Here is a 26,732-nt window from a genome sequence, read left to right as displayed (position 1 = left end):
GCAGTGACCCAGGTTAACCCATCAATAACCCTGGGTGAAGCAGTGTTGCGAAACTGATATTAGCGATGTTTGTGTATCTCACCATCGCCACTCAGTGGTAGCTTGCCTGCTAATGCATATTTTGATGATCCTAAACAGACTACATTTTAGCATATATATATTTTTATATTCCACGGCCTTGTCTAAAAACAAATCTAGAAATTGATTTATGGTGTGACATGTCTTTGTTACTTTATTTGAAAACTATATTGCCAATTTATAAATGTGTTGTTATATATCACCTACAGTATATGAAAAATATAATTTTGGGGCCTATTTGGGAAAGACATCCATTACCTCTGCACCTAAATGGCTGCAACATTCGTATCTCCCCTTGGACTTGCAATTTATTTCACTGGTAAAGCTTTTTGCTGGAGTTCTATGCTGCAGGAAAGCTGATCTGGCGTTCTTCAGTAATGGGAAGAACAGATTACAGCTTGTAGGTCTACTGTAGCCCCTTATTTAGAATTTTACTGATCCCATATGTGCGGATTTTTGTTTACCATATTTCCCATGTTTTTACTTTGCGTTTCAGGAGGCTTATATCGCTGACCTGGACGCCAAGAGTGGTGCCAGTCTGAAACTTACCATCTTAAACCCTCGTGGACGTATCTGGACCATGGTTGCTGGTGGAGGAGCTTCTGTAGTTTACAGGTATATAGACATCTATATAAAGTGTAGAAGCAGACAGGGGTTTTTTGGTGTCAAGGTATTTATGCCTTGCATGCAATGTCTTTTGGGATCTAGAGTTAACCTGACATTAGCAATAAATATTTTATGATTTAGAGGAACATGATACCAATCTGTAATTTAAGTAATTTATTACAGCAATAACTTAATTTATTTAACCTTTATTATCTTCTTAGCTGGAAACAAAAAAACGGAAGTAACAGATTCAACATAGGCATATATTCAATGCCGTGGGCGAGCGGTGACTGCGAGCAGGACTTTTTGCTCGCAGTCACCGCTCACCCTGTCAGTATTCAACTGACCCCCATCATACGCCAATTCCCCCTCGCTCCGGTTTTTGAGCGAGGGAGAATTGGCGTATGTGCCTCCAAAAGCTGCGAGAATCGAGGCTAATTACAGCGAGTTTGCTGCATTAGCCGCGGCTCTCGCAGTTTAGGGGAATCCTCGCCGTTCTGTGACGGCGAGGATTCCCCCGGAAAGTTGCATAGTGCGAGCGGCCGGCGCGGGGGTTAAACTGCGAGGATCACTGGTTTTCTGTACCGGCATTGAATACCTGCCACAGTATTTAAACAATGGTCCCTGCCCTGCAAAGTGTGCAATAATAGGATTGTGATTTCAAAAGTTCATTAACACTACATTTATTTATTTATTTTATTGTGTGTTTTTTGGGGGGGCTGTAGTGTCTGCTACAATAATTAATGCCTTCAGTCACACAATATAATTGGTATCATTTGGGTTATATAGTCCGTTTTTCTGTAATGCAGTGCACTAAGGAGAGGTCACCATGTACAGTCATTAGGATTAAAGGTGCCCCATACACTAGTGCGATTTGGGCACTTTTCATCCGAAGCTGAGAAATCGCATGAAAAGTGTCAAATCGCATGTGTTTCAGCTCTGTTTCTGATCCGATGCATGGTCCCGTGATTTATAGGACAGTACAGGCCTTGCTGGGATCGCATACGATGCATCCTATGCAACAGGACCTCATACAATGTATCATATTTGATCCTACGGCTCGGGAAGCTGTTGGCGGTTCTAGGATATGCAAATCAAACTTTTTTTCATGAAATGTTTCCATTACAGTATGAGAGTATTTCTTCTTTGCCCAGCTTGTTTACACAGCCCTTTCACTGTTCCGTTTTGGATTGGTGAATGGAGATTAAAGAAACTCACGCAGCGATTGCTTCTCCCTATAGAAGTAGATTGGTGCAGTGCACACCGCTGCTTGCCAAAGTGATTGCTGAAATTAGGAAGGGCAATAGAACTTGTTCTGCTTTCCATATCATAGCTCTGTCATTAACCTTAGTAAGCTGCCAATATGCACCACAAAGCTCTGTGATCTGTGACCTCCTCCTACAGCTTTTAACACACAGAAATGAACGGGAAAGGTGGATTCTGCAGATTTTCATTAATCACTTAATGTTGTGCTTAAGGGACTGTACATTTTGCAGTATAATGCATTAAATGAATACTTCTCCTCTCTTCCATACTTGATACTGCTCGAATGCTTCAGTGCACATGGTGATGGCCTCTATTTATTTTATTTATTATTTAAGAACCATTTATTTATAAAGTGCACACATATTCTGCAGTGCTATACAGAGAATATTTAAACATTTACATCCATCCCTGCCCCAGTGGAGGTTGGGGTTAATTTTGTTGGGAGCCAATTAGCCTACCAGTATATTTTTGGATTGTGTGAGGAAACGGAGCACCCGGAGTAAACCCAAACAAGCATGGGGAGAACCACAGTGGGAATGGAACCCAAGACCTCAGCGCTGTGAGGCAGTAATGCTAACCATTACACCGTCTGTGCTGCCCTATCTCTTACACAGATGTGACATTTGGCTGGCTAATGCCATGTAAGCAGCTTTAAGGACGTTCAGGAACAGCAGTGAGGAACAGTCTTTCCTCATGCTGCTTATGTTACGTTTTTCCAACAAACCAGGAAATGGATCTTGCACAGGGCACTGATAGAGCGTTAGTATAGAAAGCCTTTGTATGCACATCAGTAAATTTTTATTAAAACTAATTTAAAAGCGAAGGTGATGCTTTCTACAGTAAGTACATAATAAAACACACATGACGAGGGAACTCAGTTGTGATTCTAATGAAGCATACCTTTGTATGTTGATATCTAAAACTGTATCTGTCTAAAGAAAAAATAAAGTAATTTAAAACATAGAGGAAATTTTTTAATTACACACTGGCTTTGACGCAATAGGGCAGGGTTTTAAGCCTGGTGAAGTAATAAAATGGAAGGTGATGACGCCGCAGGCAGTTGGTTTCTAACCGTTATATTTCAAACCCAGTCTGTAACATGACCATTAGGAGCTGTTTGGCTGGTGCATTATCACTGACCACTTTTATCACTTCACCAGGCTTAATACATTTGCCCCCCATAAGTGTAGTTTATTAAGACCTCCTGCAAATGCATGTACGGTTTTGTTTTGAGCATACTCCGGTGTATATGTAATTGGCTTAGTGACTCATGCTGTTTATATTTGACCTTTTGTACCTATTGTAGATGGTTATATTTAGACATAAATAGATTTCCTGTCATTAACTAATCCAGAAACGTATGTGGTAAATGGTGGAGCTGATTATAATTTTTTTTAATAACTTAACCGTACCCTTTTATATTGATATTTGATAGTTTATTTGCTCCTTAAAGCAGAGTGAAAATACAAAGTAAAAGCCTGTATTCAAATATAAACTAAAGTTGTTGAAGTACAATGCTGTGAAGCAGGAGTTTCAACAGGCATCAAGGCATGTAAACATTCAGGTTTTAACGATAACCACGCTAATGCATAGGTGACTTAATTAGTACCTCAGCCTAATTATACATCTGTGCACAAACATCTTTCACACCTGGACTGTTGGCTCGGATGACAGGACCCTGCATCTACAAGTGCATACATACTTGCCTTTGGCCATATTGCATTTGGCATCGCTAGCAATGTCTTCTGTTTGACCCTGCAGTAGGGAGTAGGGCAGAAGGCATCGCTAACAACTGTGGGAGTGCGCAAATCATGGCTGCATACTGGACGATCTGGCTGGTATGTCTTTCCAGTGTGGCCCGAAATCTACATGTAGGGCTGCGATCATTCTAGTCCAAGGGTGAGGAATTATTTCAGCTGGGGGACCACTTAACATTTCAAGTAAATATTCAAGGGCTGCTCTCTGGAAAAAGGGGGGGTGTATACCCCTTATACACAGTAGTAGACCCCTTGCCCAAATAAATGCACCATTGAAAAAGTCCCCTAGGTGATACTATTTGGGTCTGTTCCTATTATGCCCTCTGGAACTTCCAAACCTGCATCCCCCACTGGTGTGTGACCTATTTGTCTGAACCAGCCCCTGGACCGAGCTGTTTACTGTGCAAATCAGCGATTTTAGAGCCTTTCCGTCTTGGCGTGCACTCCCTGCATGGACTGAGGACATTGCCTACCAGCAATCCATCTCTCTAGTGGTGAAAGTTTACCAAACATGATCCAGAACTCTACACCATACTGGATGAGACTACAGCTTATCATTGCACACTGGTGGGGGGGCGCCGGGCCAGGCCAGATAGTTTCATGTTGGCTTTTTGCTTGTGTCAACCTTGTCTTGTCTATGTTGACATTGTCAACCTTTTGACTGTTGACCCTTTATACTGTACCATAGCCTGTAAAGACTGAATTTGTGGTTAAACTGGTTGTACAATAAAAGATTTTGCAGTCAGGCTAACTTACATAATGTCTTAAAATCACCAATTTGAATTTATTTCCTGAGGAAACCTTTTAATAAATAATATATAATCATTTTAATGCCTGTCCTTTCATGTCTTTTAATATGTAGATAAATTAGTACAAATGTTATACTAGATGTGACATTTTTGTCTCCATTTCTTACTAGTGACACCATCTGTGACCTGGGTGGGGTGGATGAGCTGGCCAATTATGGAGAGTATTCTGGCGCACCCAGCGAGCAGCAGACGTATGACTATGCCAAGACTATCCTGTCCCTTATGACAAGAGAAAAGCATATTGACGGTGAGAGAATCTTTCTAGAATGACTTTACACAAACAAAACTGTGAATGGTTTTTAAAACTATCGAACTAAATAATTTATGTGCATGGATCATGTTCCCTATCCAACATCGAACCTCTGCGCCAGATGTTCACAATCGGTTTGGGATGTTAGCAACCATCAATGATCTAACACATCTTATAATCGAATACTGAACACAATATGATATGGCTGTCTAATGTTGACATTCTATGCCACAAAATGTACAGTATATCAGAATTGCAGCTAGAAAGGCCATTTTATTAATGTAGACTTTCCGATTACTGTTTATTAGTTCTAGTTCTGTAAGACATGGAAGTGTTTCCAGTGATCCTGTAGGCCTATTAATATGGAGCCTCTTGTAATGTTCATTCTGCGTGTAAATTTGGTATTTATTTTTTTCGCTATAGGTAAAATCCTAATCATAGGGGGGAGTATTGCAAATTTTACCAACGTTGCTGCAACCTTCAAGGTGAGATGTCAGAAGGGTATTTTGAAGAAGCTGGACAGAGATTGTTTGAACTAACATCTTTTGTTTGGACTACAGGGCATTGTTCGCGCCATAAAGGACTTCCAAGGGCCTTTGAAGGAACATGAGGTTACGATCTTTGTGAGAAGGGGTGGACCAAATTACCAGGAAGGGCTTCGTGTGATGGGTGAAGTGGGTAAGGAGATCAAGCTATGTTTATTTGTTTTAAAGTTCCGTTTACAACACAACCTGTTCATGTGAGACCTACTGTAGATCATTATTGCTGCACAGCCTTTTGATTTGATACTCTTCAGTGCAAACCGGTGGTATTGTTAACATGCACTTATTTTAGTAGTCAGTAGGCAATGATAATTTAAAGACTAGCTATATCTGCAAAGGATGACCTAGTGATTTTTTTCTTGACTAATGAATATGGCTATAATTTCTCATGCTCTTTGTAACACCTTTCGATTTAAAGATTAACCAAAAATGTGTTTTTAACCTAACTGTGGTAGGATTGGCCATAATTGACCTGTTCTCCTTTGTTTCTTCGGGCTGCTATTAATTTATAAGAGACTTTCCACTATTATTTGTCTACCATAGTAACAACAGTCCACAGTATCACTGCAATACGCCACCCATACACCTACAGATTTATCTTCATATCTGGCTGGTTGGAACAAAAATCTGGTAATATCTGAATGACAGTTTGTAAATTTTCCAGCATTTCCAAGCAAATGATCAACTGTCATTTGCTCTCATCCATAACCATGTTTTTGTTCCAACCAGCCAGATCTGAAGATAAATCTGTAAGTGTATGGGCAGGGGGATATTCAATCCAGGGTCACGACTGTCAGGCTGGCCCGACAGCAGTGACCCGGTCCCATTCTCAACTGGCTCAACTTGAAATCGGTAGGCGATTTTGATGTCCCGCCTGCCGAAAGCCGAAAGGGTGTGTGTCCACGAGATACGGCTGTGGATCGTCGAGCTGCGGCCGGGAGCCTGACAATCCACGGCCATTCTCAGCAGATCGGGCCCGAATGCTTCTAAAATTGGGCTCGTTCTTTCTAGGTCCCTGTTAAATGCTGTCGGGGAAGACCGCATTGAATAGGACCCCGCCGCTATTTCCCCCATTGGGAATAGTGGTGGGAGATTGAATACCCCCCTATGTCTGTGTCTGGCAGGCATAATAGTTTTCCCTCCAGAGAAACCTCTTTTCTGTAATGTTTAAAATACCGGTACTTGTGAGTTATCCGGGCTGCCGATTTTTTTCATCGCGCCCGAAATCGGGGGCATCGCGTCGGTCGTGGCCGTTATAAGGAGCCGCGACGCGATGCCCACGATTTCCCATAGACAGTAATGTTAAAAGACGCGATGGACCCGATTTCCGACACGATTTCCCATAGACAGTAATGTTAAAAGACGCGATGGACCCGATTTCCCATAGACAGCAATGTTAAAATAAAATTACAATGTGAAATTGGGCAATATGTTTTTTTAAAAAAATGTTTCATGGCCCCCCACCACCGTTAACGCCACCCCGCTATTGACGCCAACCCGAAGCGTGGCGAGCGCAGCGAGCCCGCGAGGGGCGGCGGTACGCGTCCTCCGACCTTTTCATGCCCTACTATCCACTAGGGCGTGGAGTGAGAATAGAATAGTGTGGCGAGCGCAGCGAGCCACCGAGCCCGAAGCGTGGCGAGCGGACGCGGACACCTTCACAGGTATCCGCGTGCCCTTGCGGGCTTCACAGGTGTCCGCGTCCCCTCGCGGGGCTCGCTGCGCTCGCCACGCTTCGGGCTCGGTGGCTCGCTGCGCTCGCCACACTATTCTATTCTCACTCCACGCCCTAGTGGATAGTAGGGCATGAAAAGGTCGGAGGACGCGTACCGCCGCCCCTCGCGGGCTCGCTGCGCTCGCCACGCTTCGGGTTGGCGTCAATAGCGGGGTGGCGTTAACGGTGGTGGGGGGCCATGAAACATTTTTTTTAAAAACATATTGCCCAATTTCACATTGTAATTTTATTTTAACATTGCTGTCTATGGGAAATCGGGTCCATCGCGTCTTTTAACATTACTGTCTATGGGAAATCGTGGGCATCGCGTCGCGGCCCCTTATAACGGCCACGACCGACGCGATGCCCCCGATATCGTGTCTTTTAACATTACTGTCTATGGGAAATCGGGGGCATCGCGTCGCGGCCCCTTATAACGGCCACGACCGACGCGATGCCCCCGATTTTGAAGCTAAATCGTGGGCATCGCGTCGGTCGGGTGTCCTTAAGTTAACCAAACTTAAGGACAAAATCGGCAGCCCGGATAACTCACAAGTACCAAAATACCAGTAGTCCCTGAACTCCAGATAACTCTTGCCTAACTTGTTACCCCATTGGCTTCCCAAAGCATTATTCATATTTATACAGTAAAATCACCTTTAAAGTTTGATTTTTGTTTTTACAAAGTACATTATTTTGTGTTTAACAGTGCTTAGAATGCCTATAAATGGTGGTGGAATCATAACAACATTCTGCTGAAGATTATACTCTGTTGTGGTTTAATTCATTTTGTTAAAGCTTTCAATAAACATGGGTTTCTGGACGCCTAGTGATGTTTTCTGTGCTTTTTTTTTAATTTGATTTCATTTTAATAGGTAAAACGACTGGAATTCCTATTCATGTGTTTGGCACTGAAACTCATATGACGGCCATTGTGGGTATGGCACTGGGCCACCGACCAATACCAAACCAGCCTCCCACAGCAGCACACACTGCCAATTTCTTGCTGAACGCCAGTGGCAGTTCCTCAGTAAGTCAGAGGAAACAAATTCATCAACTGAAGATGCCCAAATAACAGATGGGTTTTAATCCATTTGGGTTGACACTGGAAACCTTGGGATAAAGAGGCTCTGTTCAGAGATATACATGTATATACAGCAATGTTACCAGTGGCATTCTGGTATTTTCATATATTGTTTGAGAATACTAATGTTTCATCCTTGGGTTTTATAAATGAAACAACCAATGGATATTATGGCAAAATAATATGGTACATTCATACTGATTGCCCTCCCAACCAACCAAAAACATATTTGATTTCCTTTGACTCCCAAGGCCAGATGTACTTAGCCTTGAAAAGTGGTGAGTGATGAGGTACCAGCCAATCAGCTCCTGACATATTACAGCCTGTGGGGTCTACCTCCTTACTGCCATGTTACTGGCTGTGTTTGAAAAATGACAGTTGGGAGCCAATTGGCTGGTTCTTTCTCTCCAAGGCTTAAGCCCCTTAAACACTGTTTAATGTTGACCATGTTGCTGTTTAATTTTGACTTATATAGTCAAAATGTAATCAAAATCGAACTGTATTCAGACGCATTTGATCCTGATGCTTGACCTGTGGCATCGAAATTATACTATGTAGTCTAAATGGAATGAGTACACTGCGCCGTGCTATTCAATCCCGATCGAAATGGGATTGAATATAAAATGAATCGCACCGTGTGGCGCGTAAAGCTGGGTACACACTTGAGCGATGGGGATTTGTTTTGACATCGGAACAAATCCCTGTCAGCCAGGATTGCCTGTACACACTTCTGCAATGTTAATAAAGGACGGAATGAACCGTATTCTGTCCTTCTTTGGAATGCATGGTGTCACTAGCGATTTTATAGTGGTTTGACGTGCAGCATATTAAATGTAGCATCGCTGCATGCGGCCACGGCCAAATATGAGCAATATGCTGCTCTGAACCCTTAACACAGGCATATCACTCAGTAGGTACCCAGCTTTAATAAGTGGACCCCTGGAGCTGGTTGTTTGGTAGTTAAGCATGTCCACTTTTTCAGTTTTCATAGCGAAGTACGTCTGGCCCTAATTTTGCAGTGCCAGTACCAATTAAGTCATCAGGAACATGGTAAAAGTTTCGGTACTTATGTATTAGCCGGGCGCCCACTAAGCAAAAAGCTTAGTGGGCGATTCTGCGTAAGAAAATCGCATTGCTGTGGGCTGTTCTTAAGCATCAGAATTTTTGTTCTTGGTTTCTATTTGTACATCCTAGTTTATTTGTGTGACTGTGCACCTCTGTAGATGCAAAGGGGTGCAAAACTTGTTTTACAACAGCCTTATTTACCTACTCATAGCTCTCGAAACCTGCCACAGCACATTTCTAACCTAAAGTAAAATATTGGGGATAATTAGGACTTTTTTTAAATAAAAATAAAATAAAAAAATGAGGTGTATGTATCTATTTATTAATCTGTCTAGCTAATTTCCTTTTTATTTTTTATAATGTGTCCTTCTGTAGACTCCAGCACCCAGCAGAACTGCATCTTTCTCTGAATCCAGGCCAGAGGATATCACTCCAGCCAAAAAGCCCAAGCCGACTGTACCCAGTGGTAAGTAATCTTCCCATTTATTTGTGTGCTCACAATCTTTTACATCTGGTCAACCGTTTCATTTTATGGCCTTAGAATGTGGTATCTAAAATTTGATTGGCTACCATGGGCAAGACCCTCTACTTTTTAGAAAGTTTTTTGATAAATCTCCTTCTACGCAGGGAATTCAATTGGGTGGGAGGTTTTGCCTGCAGAAAAAAGTTGTGGACCTTGCGCACAATTTTCAATTATGTATGCCCGCTCCCGATTCCTGCAGTATGCAATTAAAAAAAATGGTGGTCTCCCCTCCATCTTTGTACTGAGAGGGGCTGCTGAGAGATGTAGTTTTACCTGCTGTTTCATCTGGTGGGGTACACACATGGGGGGCATGCACTTTACTTATACGATCGCCCACATGCTCACAAACAATACGAACAGATCCCGATGCTGGATGAAAAATACACTGCTTCGGAATGTGAGTAAATATTGACTAATTAAGATAAATGGATTATACCAATTGTTTAATTAGTCCTTGAGGGGTGCAAGATCAAGTCCTGCTTAGTTTTCCTATAAAAAAACAAACAAACACAATTTAGGAAAAATCAGACTTGGTCTTGGGGTGTGAAATTTTTTTTAGTGATTTCTATATGAATCAATGTGCAGTATTCAATGCCGGTGCGAGCGGCCGGCGAGGGGGTTAAACTGCGAGGATCACAGAAAACCAGTGATCCTCGCAGTTTAACCCCCGCGCCGGCCGCTCGCACTATGCAACGTTCCGGGGGAATCCTCGCAGTCACAGAACGGCGAGGATTCCCCTAAACTGCGAGAGCTGCGGCTAGTGCAGCAAACTCGCTGTAATTAGCCTCGATTCTCGCAGCTTTTGGAGGCACATTCGCAAATTCTCCCTCGCTCAAAAAACGGAGCGAGGGGGAATTTGCGTATGAGGGGGGTCAGTTGAATACTGACAGGGTGAGCGGTGACTGCGAGCAAAAAGTCCTGCTCGCAGTCACCGCTCGCCCACGGCATTGAATATATGCCATTGTGTTTCCTTTTCTCTTAAATGCACTGTGGAGTTTTTCCAAATCTTCCAATCTCAATTGAATCTGCCACTAAATGTTATAATTAATACAACACCACAGCGTTATTAGGGTATCCGGACTGATCATAGACTGACTCATGATAGACAGTCATATGGTCGACCACTAATGGTCGACATGGTCAGAAGGTCGACATGCATTTTTTTTTTATTCAGCCTACATGTGCCGACAGGTGGGATTTCATGCCCTACCATCCACTAGGGCGTGGAGGGAGAAAAAAATAGTGTGTCGAGCGCAGCGGGAGACCGAGCCTGAAGCATGGCGAGCGCAGCGGTACACTTAGACATTGTCCGTGTCGACCCATGTCAACATAGACACCCTAAAAACATTAAAGACCCATGTCGACCCTTTTCTCTGTCTCCCTTGTGGATGTCGACCATTAGTGGTCAACCATATGACTGTCTATCATGAGTCAGTCTGTTTGTTTTATACCATATCCCGTTATTAGATGTGCATTATATTAATAACTGAAGTAGATCTTTTAAGAATATAGATGATGTGTTGCACGGCCTCCATTCAAGGCCTGCAACCTCACATTCTTGAGAAGCAGCCTTTATGGGTATGCCCCCTAACTATCTCATTTTAACAGATACAGCGGCCGTACATGGACCAGCTAAAGGTAGGCCAGCAGATGAGAGCTGGGTGTTGGCTGTACTCTGTCTCGGTCTGCAGTGGTGTCTTACAGTGTGTGTATTCTGCTGCCCTTCCCTTTCCATCTACCCTACCAGAACATAGCTCAAACGTTCTATCATTCTTCTCTGGAATAAACCATGCATTTCATTGACTCCTACCAACAGAACGAACAATGTGTTGGAAGTTATGTGGTTTAAAATGGTTCAGACATCACTTAATTAGCTTAAAATGTATGTAACGTGTATCCGTGTGCATTTCTGCATCAGACATGCTTGTGTATTTTCAGTTTCTGACACCGGACACACATCTACTGTCTGAATATAGTTCTGCTGTGGAGCAGAAACACTGCTTGATAATAAATGACATGGCAAAACCGCAAAAGTTGTGTAACCTGCAGTTGGGAATATACAAGTCAATGAATTTAAAGCCCCACACACTAGAGGATATGGTAAAATATATTGTTCAGAAAGAGCTTTCTGAGCGATCTTTTAATATATCCTCTTGTGTATACACTCAATATCGTTAATGATGCGCGCTCCCGCACATCGTTAATGACCCCTGCCATCGACTGAACTTTCAGGTCAATTTGCTATATATCAAACGACCCGCATGTTCGGCCGGTCCGCTGACATCACTGAACGATAACGATTTTTCTAGTCGCGCTCCAACTTTTGCGAATTAAAATTGTTTGCAGCATGCCTATACTGTGTGTGTGTGTGAGACTGTGGTCATATCTGCATATGAAAGGCTATGTGGCATTTTGTATGCAGATGCAATCGCAGTCACACATGTCTGCATACCATTTTAATCAGCAAGGTCTGTTTGTGCGTTTTATACGCATAACAATGCAATAAAAATGCTTTTTCAGCAAAAGAAGCCACCCGACATTAGCAGAGTTGAATCTCGAGGTGCAATGGTGTATTGAGGCTAAATGTATGAAGACACATCTGTAAAATCTGTCGAGTTATAAATTTGCTTATTTCCAGCTTTGTTTAAATAATTTTTTTCCTAATTGAGAAACTGATTTACATATATAGCAGTTTGTAGTTATTATTGGATATTTTTCCTGAATATTTCCTCGTACTGCTAAATTACATATTAATGTTTTCTAATGCTGGTCTGGTCAGATGTAGACTCTAGATGAGGCTGAATTGAACTTTGACTCCTGAATATTAAAATAGACCAGGGCTACCAGATATGTGCAAAGGATCAACTATTGTTTCCAAAGTTACTGTTTGCAAATTAGATTATGTGATACATTAAAAATGGTGAAAAAACTATGTGTTAAATGGATAATGCATCTAAAGTTCTGTAGATGAATAAGGATCATACCCTTTATGTGCCAAGGATGCATTTGCCGTGTGCTACTGTTCCCATGCCTGCTTGGTTTCATTGCCGTGTCCATTGTCGCCACAATTTCAGTTTCCTAATTATGATTATTTCATTTTACATTTTGTGTTTGCATTTTCAGCAAAAGCTACTACTCTGTTCAGTCATCACACCAAAGGTATTGTGTGGGGTATGCAGACCAGGGCCGTGCAAGGCATGCTGGATTTTGACTACATCTGTTCTCGTTCCGAACCTTCAGTGGCTGCTATGGTTTATCCTTTTACGTAAGTTTAACATTTGGCTGGTGCATAGTAAAGCACATTCTATAGATAAATGATTAAAGCTAAACCTGAAACATTCTTTAAGGTTGGGTCCCCCCCCCCTCCCCCCTCCTGTGTTTAGTTTAGTTTAGTTTAGATATGTCATAAACCTGACTGATAATTCAGTCTTTGTCTAACTGTGTATCTAAACCTACACGGCAAAAAAGGAGTTTAACCTAGAGCTTATTCAACACAGCTGGTCACCGCCCTAGAAACCATCCCAAAAATTCTCTAAAATATGTGATATACAAAGCAAATAAGACTATGACCAGCACTAAAACGGAACAATTCAAAACTGCTGCTACATACATCATTTGACCTACATTAACCAAAAATACCTTTATGGGAACACCTGATTGAAATTTTAATGCAAGTTTAATTCAACCTGTAAAGAGAAAGAAGAGCCTAAAATTGTTTCCAATTTCATATTAATCCAGGCTAATCCCGTTCTCCTTGGCTGCATTGATCCATTTCTTTAGCGCTGGTTATATTTTGCTTTGTATATTGTGTATCTTATCTGTGTAAATTTTTGCACATATGTTTACAATACATATTATGCCATGGTAGAAATATTATGTAGGTTGGCGGTATGGGGGCATAGTAGTTGGTATATTCCGAGCGGCATGGTCCTGAACATTAATCTCCTGTTTGGCGTTTTTCAATACGTTTTAAGTAGGGAGTAATGTTTGCAAAAATGTCATAAATCTGCTGAAATGTAATGCACTTTCCTTCCCTTCTTTCCAGTGGTGATCATAAGCAAAAGTTTTACTGGGGTCACAAAGAAATCTTAATTCCAGTCTTCAAGAATATGGCAGATGCCATGAGAAAGCATCCAGAAGTGGACGTCCTCATCAATTTTGCTTCTTTGAGGTCGGCATATGACAGTACCGCAGAGACCATGAATTATCCCCAGGTTATTGTCATTCAGGAATGTTCTTACGTGTTTTTTTTAAGTTCCATCTGGGTTAAACGGAATGCTTACATTTTTTTTTATAATGTTTGTAGATTCGCACCATTGCAATTATTGCAGAAGGAATCCCAGAAGCTTTAACCAGGAAGCTGATCAAGACTGCAGATGAGAAAGGGGTCACTATTATTGGACCTGCAACGGTAAGGATTATACAGTCTGTGTGTTTATTTATTTTGTTTTTTTTTCTGTCTAAAACTAGAACTTCTTAAATTTTTGGCTTGATTTCTTGTATGGATTGATATGATCTAGGACCAGCTATTAGCAGTGATGTTTCTGCAAATATGGCTAAAACTCCTGTAAAACACAGCACACAAACTTATAACGTTATGTGTGATCTAATTATCTATAGGTTGGAGGCATCAAGCCAGGTTGTTTCAAGATAGGAAATACTGGAGGAATGCTGGATAACATCTTGGCCTCTAAACTTTATCGTCCAGGAAGTGTCGCCTATGTGTCTCGTTCTGGGGGTATGTCTAACGAGCTCAACAACATCATCTCCAGAAGCACAGATGGAGTTTATGAAGGAGTAGCCATCGGTGGAGACAGGTAGGAGAGTCTTTAGGAATCAAAGCTTTTTTCATAAGGAGCTGAATATGTAATAGGTTTATGTTTACCACCCCACCATAATTTGTCTGTACATAGTAAGCCTAAAAAATAAAAATTTGATGGTGTGCGACAATTGAATGGTTTCTCCTCTGTGTAACCGCCTACACATCCGCTCGCATGCTAATGAGGGGATTGTGTCGGCAGGGAGGTGTTTACCTGCTCACTAGGCAGCGAATAAACACTGCCTAGCGAGCCGGTCTGAATCACCCCCTCAGTTATGTTGACCTCTATCATGAATATTGAGCACACTGGTCTGTGCAGCATATAAACAAATCCTGAAATGGAACCTTTTTTATTTGTATTGTGAATTAAATACAACTGTTGCATTATCTGCTCTTACCGCTAGGTATCCTGGATCTACCTTTATGGACCATGTCCTGCGTTACCAAGACACTGAAGGAGTGAAAATGATCGTGGTCCTTGGAGAGGTGAGACTTTTCATTTATTCCTCTTACTGACCATGTATTTGTTTTATTAGTTCATTTCTTCTTAACTGCACTTGCCATTTTTTTAGTAGATGTTTTGGTGAGGGTTCCTCCGTAATAAGTCTTTGGTAACTTCCATAATGGAGGCCTGAGATGGCAGCCCCACTGTGTTACTAGCTAACGAAATGGGTAAATTGGGGGTTGTCAAAGGCGAGGTACTCCTGTCAGACATTCAGTAAAGATAAATAAGGGTTGTTTTCTCTTTTAACTAAAGTATGCAATCTGTGCAGCTGTACAGACTGATCCAAATGAAGCAGCAATGGGACAGAGTATTGCCTTTGAATATTTCTTTACAGGTTGGATAGCCATCTCTTTGTGTCATATGGCTTTACATTCTGAATACAGTTTGTTACTTACTATTGAACTTGACTTTTGTTTTATCTTTCAGATTGGTGGCACAGAGGAATATAAGATATGTCACGGTATTAAAGAGGGCAGACTGACCAAACCCGTTGTATGCTGGTGTATAGGGACCTGCGCTACCATGTTTTCATCAGAGGTATGTCTAGAACTGATCTACAGTGCCTGCAGCCAGGCTGTGCTTTCTGTCCTAGACATGAATTTGTGTATGGGTCCTAGGGTAATCCACTGTAGGTTGACAGTCACTAAGTCAATGTGGTCATTAGGTTGAGATACGTTTTTTTAGGTTTTTGGTGTTTCATCGACTCAATCAACATGGTCACCCTATGAGTGTACTGCTTGGCACACTATTATATTCTCACTCTGTGCCCACTTGATATCTATGGTGTTGTATCATTTAATGTTGTAAAGCAACTTAATTGGTATGCAGTTCTCTATTTCCTGCATAACTGAATATATAAACTGAATATACAGTATATAAAAAAAAAATGAAACCTGTTTCTGATCCTTTTTAAAAGGATCCATTATTGCTATCCCCTTCATAGAGGTATCCTCTCTGTTTTATATTCAATGCTCCTTACCTCGGGTCAGGTCCTTGTATTGCCACATGCCTGTCACTGGGAGAGGAATCTGGGCTCTCCAAACAGAGATAAAGTTTGGCAGCTTATAAGGCGAAACGTTGGTCAGTCATCCATTTCCTCTCTCATTAAGGAGATTGTATCTGGTACCCTCTAGGCTTCATAAAATGTACCCAACGTCTTCATCTCTGTGTTGGCATGGCTGTGGTTTAACAGGGGACTTCCTATTTGGTGGAAATGATCCAAGATATGCCCTTATTAGGTTCAAATGAAATCTAGATTCTCCCTTAGTCCATGGATAGCTTTACTACAGCTACTTACTAAAGCTACTTTACCAAAAAGCCTTAATGCCTCGTCGAACAAGCTGGTTCTCCATGTTTCACATGCTGCCAGGGGTGCCTTGTGTTTGAAGCAGCCCATGTACATGTTTCCTAGCAGGGTGCCCAGTTTTCTTACGTACGCTACCGTAGCAAAATGGCATTGCATTGCATCTTATGGGCCATTATAGTGCCATGCGATGCGATGCAATGCAATTTTTTAATGTAATTTATTCACTGCTCTGTTGGCCCTAGGGATTGCATTGCATTGCATCGCACCTCCCGCAAAATCACATGCGATTTTAGAGGGTGCAATGCCATGCCATTAGCTATACACTTGTATGACATACAATGAGGTTTCACTGAACCCCCCCCCCCCACTATCCACGCCACCCCGAAGTGTGGCGAGTGCCACAAGGGGCAGTGGAACGCGTCCTCCCGACCTTTTCATACCCCCACTATCCACGTCGGCGTGGAGTTGATTTTATATAGTGTGGTGAGCCACCGAGCCCGAAGCTTGGCGAGCGCAGTGAGTCCCGCGGAATACATGTAAAGTAATCTGCGTCCCCTCGCGGAGCTCGCGCTCACCACGCTTTGGTCTCAGTGGCTTGCTGCGCTCGCCACACTATATAAAATCAACTCCACGCCGACGTGGATAGTGGGGGTATGAAAAGGTCGGGAGGACGCGTTCCGCCACCACTCGCCACGCTTCGGGGCGGGGGGGGGGGGGGGGGGGTCGTCAGTGAAACCTCATTGTATGTCATACAAGTGTATAGCTAATGGCATCGCACCCTATAAAATCGCATGTGATTTTGCGGGAGGTGTGATGCAATGCAATGCAATGAAATACCCTAGGGCCAACAGAGCAGTGAATAAATGACATTAAAAAATCGCATTGCATGGCACTATAATGGCCCATGAGATGCAATGCAATGTGATTTTACTACGGAGAATAGCCCTGTATGCTTACAGCATACTGGGCGCCCTGCTAGGAAACCAGTACCATATATTTACTAAAGTAAGTCAACATTTTTTATTTTAATTTATATAACAAATGTGAGCGATGCTGGAATTTTTAGTGGATATTTTGCACAGCTCTCACAGATGTTGACACTCCAAAGTGTTAAGATAGATTATTTGATATAATGAATATTGGGACTGTTGCTATCCCTGTAACTGTATTGCAGGTGCAGTTCGGACATGCAGGAGCTTGTGCCAATCAGGCTTCAGAGACCGCGGTTGCCAAAAATCAGGCCTTGAAAGATGCTGGTGTATTTGTGCCACGTAGCTTTGATGAACTTGGTGATGTAATCCAGTAAGTGGGATATTCAGAGACTGCTGGTCACCAAAGTAGAATTTAATAGCCTACTAGGATAACAATATTACTGTAGTAATTAAGCCTACAAATTTGTTTTGTTTGTGTTTTTTTTTATTTAGAATTGTATAAAAGTGGCAGTGTAGTGTAGGGGTTGAAATGTAATTTAGAGACTTATGGGAACAGTTACAAATCTATTGATTATTTTACCTTGCTAACCGTTCCATTTGGTACTGTTTATAGCTAATATAATTAATATTTTAGTAACATGCACGACTAATAACATCAGTGGTTCAATGTGGTGCAACAAGAGTACTCTTACTTTCACACTACTGGCCCACTCAATATAATCCTACATAAGATGCACATATCTTTCAGAATCCAAATTAAAATGATCCTCTGATGCTGCTTTCAGACTGCAAAAACGGCATGGACCCGGTATTTTTAAACGTTTCTAAAAACGGGTCAGACAGCTCTTAACCCCTTTCACACCACATATCCGAAACAGTATTTTACCATTTTTATGCCACTTTCGTGATCTGAAAGCATCCCGTGCAGGCATTTAAACCCAAACCCCCCGCCCCCCATCCTCGATCACCCCACGGAGGGATTTCCAAAAAAAACCCTCCCTACTGAGGCATCCTCAGGGATCGCGCTGGCGGGCGTACTAGTTCCCATCTGCCGCAGGTACCCCGCCGTTTATCTCACACTTTCGTAAAAGCCCCTGCTCCTGCTCTGGGCATAAGGTAACGCTGTTCATGTTCTGTGTGTGCTCCCGGGTTCCCCCCTCAGCCTGCAGAGGATGGCTTTGGGCTTCCTGTGTACTCCGCAGAGTCAGGTGGTGGGATGCGGGGAGCCCACCTGTAGGAGTTATTAAAACTGATATTTTAATGGACCAGTGGATAATGTAATAATCATACTGTATGCGTTACCTTCTAAAATATGCAACCAGTTACCCCTAGCAACTGCTGGTTGCCACAGTGATTTCAGCAATGCTTAGTTCAGTGTGTAAAATCTCCTTCATTCACAGGCAATGGGAATGGTTGTAAACCACATTAGCATATGAATAAACACTGCTGACTCTATGTACAGATTCCTTACAAGATTAACCTGTTCCCTGCTATATAGGAATTAAAGCTATACTCTTTATAATGTCTAATGCAGCCGCACGGCTATTAAAACGTACTATACAGATGCATCAGCGTATGAGTCTCTCAATTAGAGTTAAAGCAATTAATATTACTAACTATACCAATCAATACACAAATTGCTTATGGTTAGAGCTGATGTTGCATCTAAAACGCTGATACCATGATGAAGAAATAATACACTCAGAAATTGGTTATGTGGAGATCACGGATCTGACCCCGTGCATTATATTATTGATGTCCATAGTGAACGCAAGGGGGGTACAGAGTAAAACACAATACATATATGTATAAACTATAGAATAGTACAGTACAGCTTATACATGGAATAGAAACATTACTACAATAGATATAAATGCAGGTACCGCTGACACACCTAAGACATAACACATATAATGGATACAATTACCGTCAAAAGGAGCAGATGCCACGATTGGATAGGGTTCCTCTATTATCCCTGAGAATGTGTTCTGTTTAGATCACATGTGTCTCTGCGATCCCAGGCTTAGGCTTTTAAAGCAAAGGGGTGTGGGGACAAGCTGGAATATCATTGGATGCAGTAAAGGGACTAGGCATCTCTTCATTGGCTCTCAGCTTCATGGGGATGTCTTCCTGTAAATGGGAATCTCGTCAGACCATGCTTGATTCTTTGTTCTTGGACTGAGGCAAGACTTGAGAACTGGTGTGAGCCGGAATTATAGTCTTTGTTTCTTAAGCACACTGATTCATTATATAACACAGACTAAGTATCTGTAAGGTCATATAAAGTGATTGTTTCACTATACTGACCTTTGCGACTGTTGACGGCAATTGTGACAAGTTAAATAAAAACAACATTGGGGGTTTATTCACTGAGTTTCATACACAAATAGAAAGACAAAAGGGAACATATCTTTAAGAATTAACCATTAATGTTTCTCGTCCGACCCTGTCCGTTAAGTTAAGCTAGTAAGACGCAACTGAGTCAGAGAATTGCGTAGAGGGCGGCCGTAATATACCAATGGCGTAGAGATGCAATTTCGTTTTCCACAGAGTCTCACATGGCGCCTGTGGCACCCAGCTCTGTGGCAGCTCTGCAGGCTGTGTGTGGCTGAGATTGCCCGGCGTGCGGGCGCTGTGGGCCATGCTGTGTGTGCAGTTAGGAGGGGGCGCATGTCTTTGTCTCTGGCCTGGGCTTGTTGTTATCGCTTCCCCTGCACCTGCAATCCCTTCCCTGCGCTGCCCAGGTAGGGGGGGGGGGGGGGTGATAGGATCCTCAGTGGTGGGGTGGGTTTAGAAATGCCTCCATCCCAGTGCATATCTAATGAGCGCAGTGCATATTTAATAAGCTCAATAAATATGCACTGCGCTGGGTCCCGCTCATTGGATATGCACGGAGCGGGACAAATAGTGCTCACTGCTGTCTGGGTACCATTTCAGACCTGTCAGACAGCAAAAATACCCGGATTTTTGGAAATGGTAAATTCACTCTGCACCTTTCAGACCGCACATATTACCGTTTTGAAACAGTAAAAAAACTGCAAAATACCAAGTAAAAAGTGCGGTCTGAAAGGGGCATGAGGAACTCACCACTCGTTGCTGCCTGCAAAACTATCCCCCTGTGAAGTCTTCTATCACAAACATTTAGATGATGACTCAGCTTTTAAATATTTTAACATTATGAAATTCCATACTATGATTAGGAGCCGCCCCCCCCCCCCCCCCCCCAAAAAAAAATCTACCTATATGCTGCCAATGTGGAGGTATATCAATTTTAAAATGTATAAGGCTGTGCATAAATGTATTATCTTTTCAGTCCTCTTTTTATTATCATTATTATTTTTTATTTATTTCGATTTTTTTTTTTGTGTCTTTTACATTATTTGTGCAAATTGCTACCGATGCTTCGCAGAATTTATTACATGGTAGTGAACATTTTAGAATAATACGATATAACCATAATGAATGGATCCATCTGTTCCCTAAGGTCTGTATATGAGGATTTGGTTGCTAAAGGAGAGATTGTTCCAGCAGAGGAAGTACCACCTCCCACTGTTCCAATGGACTACTCTTGGGCAAGAGTAAGTATTCTTAGTACATTATATGGGACAGGAAGTTTTCTTCTCCACATGCAATGCCATCTCTCATATACTAGCAGAAAGCTCTGTTTTCAAATGAAAGTCTTATTTCAAATCTCTTTTTTCTTGGAAAGCCAATTTAGAGTTGCCCAAATTGAGCTACATTTCTGGCTCCTTAGACCCCACTCACAAAACCCTATTTCACATACTGACTCTTGTCTCCCTATTCAGGAGCTTGGATTAATCCGGAAACCTGCGTCCTTCATGACCAGTATATGTGACGAGAGAGGCCAGGAACTCATCTATGCAGGAATGCCCATCACAGATGTCTTTAAAGAAGATATTGGAATCGGTGGTGTGTTGGGGCTGCTTTGGTTCCAGAGACGGTGAGACAAGATGTTATGTGGTAAAAGCTGTCCTTGATATTTTAAGGCCATAGATTAAGAATAGTATTAACACTTCTTCTTCCATTAGGGTCCCCAAATATGCCTCCCACTTCATAGAAATGTGTCTTATGGTAACAGCAGACCATGGGCCAGCTGTCTCTGGCGCCCATAACACCATTGTTTGTGCGAGAGCTGGGAAAGACCTAATCTCAAGTCTTACTTCTGGTCTACTGACTATAGTAAGTTCAGCATTCTGTATAGATTTTCCTTTTGACAGAAGTGTATTTCTCCAGTACGCTGTGACTCCTTTTAACCTTTCTGATTGATTTATAGGGAGATCGTTTTGGAGGTGCACTTGATGCAGCTGCCAAGATGTTCAGCAAAGCTTTTGACAGTGGCCTTATTCCCATGGAGTTTGTAAACAAGATGAAGAAGGAGGGCAAGCTGATAATGGGTATCGGCCACAGAGTGAAATCTGTAAGTGTCCCATAACACGGGGTTTTCATTTAGCGCATCCGTGATTTGGTCACTGTCCCTCTGTTATCAGGCTCCTCCTCTCAGGTTTGTGTGAGGGACACGGTTAAGGGCATTTATGAAATATTCCTCTGCTCAGCAGTTGATTTGTGGTGCTCACTAGAAGCCTAGCTATTATGTGGTGATGGGAACTGTTGGATTTTTTCCCCCAAAATGACCTGAAGCTTTCCTCCTTGTGGTGCAAATCTGTCTCTCTGAATTCTTCAGATCAACAACCCAGACATGAGGGTACAGATCCTAAAAGACTATGTGAAACAGAACTTCCCAGCTACTCCTTTGCTAGACTATGCTCTTGAAGTGGAAAAAATCACTGCTTCAAAGGTAGGACAAATATATGAATTATATCATTTTATATTGTATTGCATATCCTTAACATTGAGATAGGATTAGATATGAGAACAGCCAGCAGAGTTACACATACACTGAGTGCATATGAGTAGGGTCAAAGCACCTTATTGTAATTCTAAATCGATAGAATGACTACCGGCCGATAGCTCTGACGTCTGTGATCATGAAAACATTCAAGCGCCTGGTACTGAACCACCTGAAAGCTGTGACTAGCCCCCAGATAGACCCCCCCCCAGTTCGCCTACCGATCTAATCGATGCATTGAGGACGCAGTCAACCTGGGCCTGCACTACATTCTGCAGCACCTGGATATGCCTGCTACCTATGCAAGGGTCCTGTTTGTAAACTTCAGCTCGACTTTCAACACAATCATCCCCAACATCCTCCACCCAAAACTACTCCGCCTAGGAGTCCCTAAAGCTACGTGTTCTTGGATTGTGGACTTTCTGACTGATAGAAAACAAGTTGTAAAAGAGGGGGATTTCACCTCCCAAGTGCGGTCATCAGCACAGGAGCCCCCCAGGGCTGTGTACTCTCACCCCTGCTCTTCTCCCTGTACACCAACGACTGCACCTCAGAGGTGCAATCAGTCAAAATTATCAAATTCGCCGTTGACACTACCATCATTGGCCTTTATCAAGGACGGGGGCGAATCGGCAACCATCTGTAGCTCAACCCACTCAAAACCGTTGAGATGGTAGTGGACTTTAGGAAGAAGGCTGTTGGTGTTCCTCCGCTAACAATTGCTGACAGTGTGGTGTCGCTAGTGGACTCCTTCAAGTTGATATCAGGCTGATATGCAGGGCAAATGTATGAATGGTCAGCAGCGCTGGCCATTCCGCCCCCTTGCAGCTATCGACAGCTACAGGGAGGCTCTCTGCTGACGGCTCTCAGCTGGGCTAGAGATCTCATGTGAGTAGCGAGATCTCGCACATGCCCAATACAGCTGGCCAAGGGGGAAGGAGGTCTCCCTCCGGCGATGTCCCCTGAAGGAGAAGTTTGAGCTCCTCCGCTTCGACGGATAAGATGTTAATGCATCTTGTTAATGTCCCTTCCTGCTTTGCCTCGTTAATGAAGCGAAGCAGGAAGTGTCACACCGCTGTGATGCATCTGTCCAATTGTGGGGTAAATGTACTATAGTTGCATGGATGATACCACTATAGCTCTTCCTGTTTCATCTCTTTACCAGTGTAAAGCCCAAAGCACTAGCGCCGAGGTGTAGTAACATCTCAGCTGCCGGATAGGGGTACTGAATGCCTGTCAGATCCCCCTCACCGCACAGCAGCCTGTTTCTCTCGCCCTTGGCCTGATCAATGGTCATGTGCAATACCTTACTACTATCGTATGCAGCCTGCAATTGGCAGTCACTACAGTGGCTATGAATGGGGCATTGACACCTGCAGCTGTTGTCATATAGCACACATCACCTAAGTTATGCATTGGAGAGAAGTGCTATTGGTGCACATATTGGGGGTGATTCAGATGCACTCATTGCGGGCCAAATTCGGTCCCCCAGCTGATGGTGGGGGTCTGCACATGCAAATATGGGGAATCGCTCAGCGGGGCAAGGTTTACCTGTTTGCTAGGCAGCGAATATAAGCAGCCTAGCAAACAACTCTGAATCGGGCCCATTGTGCACTGCTACCACTTCTCCCGCTTAGCTGAGGATTATACTACTCAGACAGTTTATATAGTGTTGTGCAAGAAGCAGGGTTTACAAAATAGTAATGTGGGCGTTGTCCTGTGTAACAGACAGTGGTATGTGACCCATAACTAGTGTATATGAGACCATTCATACATCACATGTTTTTCTTTTATTATTTATTTTTTTTATTTTGCAGAAGCCTAATCTCATCCTCAATGTTGATGGTCTGATTGGTGTTGCGTTTGTGGATTTACTAAGGAACTGTGGTTCTTTTACTAGGTATGTATCTTGCATAGTAAAGGGAGGTGTAAATAATGTTTGATGATGTTCATGCTATAGTTCTTGAACATATCTGACACTGTGTTTGCCTAATGTTCTAATTAGCAGGCTGCTCTGTGATGATCAGTCAGGGAAATGTTACGCATTATTCCTTCGAATAGAGTGCACACAGTGGAAGGAGCCATATTGTATTTGGTTTATATTGCGTTGATAAACTGAATTTTTCTAAAAATGCATACACACGGTGAGATTTTGGATATGTACGATTTTGATAGATGCGATTTCCCTTGAACTCCCCAGAGCCCAGAAACCACTGATATTGACTACACACTGTGCAATTTTGAGTATGTAGGATTTTGACTATACTAGGACGTTAGATTGACCTGCCTTCAGTCGATTTTTTTTTTTTGTGATAGTGATCCATGGGAGCGCACAATCAGCATCACAAGGTTTTCTACCAATTTTTTTACTTTAATCAAAGTTGGTAGCTCATATCGCTCCGCGTATATTCACTGTAACTGTTGGTTCAGCCCGCACAATGGCTGCAGCAACCAGGAAACACTACTGCATCAGCATGGACATATGGTTCACTCAACAAAATGGGGGGACGATGTATGTTAATACATCCCGCTCTATATGGTGGTGATGTGCACTGCTGCAAGTCATCCATGCATCATCAATGATATAGTGCGTACACATTAGCCGATATTCATGATCATATCGTTATTGCCAGTGATTGTCATCTAATGTCTACGCACCTGAAGAAATCATTTGTTTTTTTGTTTTTTTTTCCTATTAGGGAAGAAGCTGATGAATACATAGATATTGGAGCACTGAACGGCATCTTCGTATTGGGACGAAGCATGGGCTTTATTGGTATATGAGATTTACTTGTTTGCCTTTTTTTTGTGTATTTTTTTATTACTGTATTTATACCAAAGTAGCTGCACATGTTAAGGTGGCCATACATCTACAGATCAATTGTCAGATTGCGCTGGTTGGAACAAAAACCTGGTAATGGATGAGTGACAGTTTTGGGCAGTTTTCCAGCATTTCAAAGCAAATGGTCAACTGTCATTTACTCTCATCCGTTATCAGGTTTTTGTTCCAACCAGCCCAATCTGACAATCCATCTGTAGATGTATGGCAGCCTTTACTGTTAAAAATGGGGAAATGTGCTTATCAATAAAGTTGGATCAGATGTGACTGCAACACGACTTGCATCTAGGAGGTCATTCTGGTTCATTCGCTCTGATGCTAATTTGCATCGTTGTGAGTGAACCAGATCCCGCCTTGCCAATGGTGGTACGCCGCTTCCCCATTCGCAAGTTAGTTGGTTGCTGCACCGCTTAGATTCACTTAGAATCTAATGCAGATGAAGCATGTTATAGCCACCCTTATATATACAAATGTACCTATGGATGTTGTAGTGGCCACGTGCAATTTAATATAGGGTTCTCTTCTGTTTAAGTTAAGCTTTATGTATCAAAGTACAGCGGTGGACATTTTCTGTATTTATTTTTGCAGGGCATTATTTGGACCAAAAGAGACTGAAGCAAGGATTATATCGGCATCCTTGGGATGATATCTCCTATGTGCTACCTGAGCACATGACCATGTAGACATTTTGAAGGACACTCCATTTAGAAAACTTGATGAACCTACAGGAAGGACGTCCCGCGCGTGCAGGCTTCCTGCAGTAGCTTCTGCGTTCTCAAGCAATGCAAACCCAGACTGCAGAATTTGCCGCTTTTTACTGTCTTAATGTCCTGTTGATGTGTTAAACTTTTTTATTTATTTTTTTCATTCTGATTTTTTTTTTGTTTCCCTCACAGCCATTGCAAGTTTAGTGTTACATTTTATTATTTTGATATGTGTAGAAATTCACATCAGATTAAATAGTATTGACAGCTGTATTTATTAAATGGAAACAGCATTACCATGAGTGTCTGCCCTTCATTTTAATGTGTTTTTTGTTTTGCTTCAGTCTCGTGTGTGTGTGTGTGTGTGTGTGTGTGTGTGTGTGTACAGATTAGATAGATAGATAGATCTCATTCGAAGATACCTGTATGGCAATAGACTGCATTGTATTTTTCCGTGTTGCTTAGCTTTTTATGGAATGCTATACTACTGTAGGCAAAAAAGCCATGTTTTTTTTCCATTAATGGGGGACCTTGGAAAATGAAATATTTAAGGTATATACACACTGTGAGATTTTGGATATGGCCAATTTTGACTATACAATTTCCCTTAAAATCCCAGAGCCCAGAACCATCCAAAATTAACTATCTTTACTTGATATTTTGACTATACAAGAATTTTACCATACTAGAACACTAGGGGTGAGATTTAATAGGATGAGAGTTTTAGAAAGTGAGAGATTTGGTGAGAAATCTCTAGTTTTTTTAACCTTATTGATGCATTCCAGAAACTTGAAAATGATAAGGAAAATCAGATTAAGTGGACTTCTCAAACTTACTCCGCAAGAAATTACAGCACTGAAAACTCTAAAAGAAATTAGATTATTACAAAACCTACAGACAAAGAAGGCGTAATTGTGATGCTAAAAAGCGCACACTACATGGTAACAACTAGGCATGTGCAGATCCAGATTTGCCCGGATTTCAAAACGGAGTCTGATTGACTATCCAGCTGTCCGGGCAAATCCAGATCTGCACATGCTTAGTAGCAACCAACAAATTTTGACAC

At 42.2% G+C, this 26,732-nt stretch overlaps 1 protein-coding gene across 2 annotated transcripts in view; it reads left to right on the top strand.

Annotated features, from left to right (window-relative positions):
* Nucleotides 1–25,963, top strand: part of ACLY (ATP citrate lyase) — a 58,131-nt gene extending 32,168 nt beyond the window's left edge. Inside the window, exons 8-29 of one of the 2 annotated variants that reach the window (XM_083146867.1) lie at nucleotides 575–693; nucleotides 4,627–4,763; nucleotides 5,190–5,251; nucleotides 5,327–5,444; nucleotides 7,898–8,052; nucleotides 9,547–9,637; nucleotides 11,303–11,332; nucleotides 12,818–12,959; nucleotides 13,740–13,908; nucleotides 14,001–14,105; nucleotides 14,315–14,511; nucleotides 14,918–14,999; nucleotides 15,445–15,555; nucleotides 17,499–17,626; nucleotides 20,741–20,834; nucleotides 21,063–21,217; nucleotides 21,306–21,456; nucleotides 21,551–21,694; nucleotides 21,959–22,072; nucleotides 23,941–24,023; nucleotides 24,823–24,899; nucleotides 25,551–25,963. In XM_083146867.1, the coding sequence (XP_083002993.1) occupies nucleotides 575–693; nucleotides 4,627–4,763; nucleotides 5,190–5,251; nucleotides 5,327–5,444; nucleotides 7,898–8,052; nucleotides 9,547–9,637; nucleotides 11,303–11,332; nucleotides 12,818–12,959; nucleotides 13,740–13,908; nucleotides 14,001–14,105; nucleotides 14,315–14,511; nucleotides 14,918–14,999; nucleotides 15,445–15,555; nucleotides 17,499–17,626; nucleotides 20,741–20,834; nucleotides 21,063–21,217; nucleotides 21,306–21,456; nucleotides 21,551–21,694; nucleotides 21,959–22,072; nucleotides 23,941–24,023; nucleotides 24,823–24,899; nucleotides 25,551–25,645 (2,559 nt within the window). In that variant the 3' untranslated portion in view covers nucleotides 25,646–25,963. The remainder of the gene's footprint in view (nucleotides 1–574; nucleotides 694–4,626; nucleotides 4,764–5,189; nucleotides 5,252–5,326; nucleotides 5,445–7,897; nucleotides 8,053–9,546; nucleotides 9,638–11,302; nucleotides 11,333–12,817; nucleotides 12,960–13,739; nucleotides 13,909–14,000; nucleotides 14,106–14,314; nucleotides 14,512–14,917; nucleotides 15,000–15,444; nucleotides 15,556–17,498; nucleotides 17,627–20,740; nucleotides 20,835–21,062; nucleotides 21,218–21,305; nucleotides 21,457–21,550; nucleotides 21,695–21,958; nucleotides 22,073–23,940; nucleotides 24,024–24,822; nucleotides 24,900–25,550) is intronic. The other variant, XM_083146868.1, reaches the window with a different exon arrangement.
* Nucleotides 25,964–26,732: the final 769 nt, after the last annotated feature.

This window comes from Crinia signifera, chromosome 6 (assembly GCF_055691185.1).
Source record: "Crinia signifera chromosome 6, ASM5569118v1, whole genome shotgun sequence".
Lineage (NCBI taxonomy): Eukaryota > Metazoa > Chordata > Amphibia > Anura > Myobatrachidae > Crinia > Crinia signifera.
The sequence above is the reverse complement of the archived record's forward strand: the minus strand, read 5'-3'. Positions and strand labels throughout refer to the sequence as shown.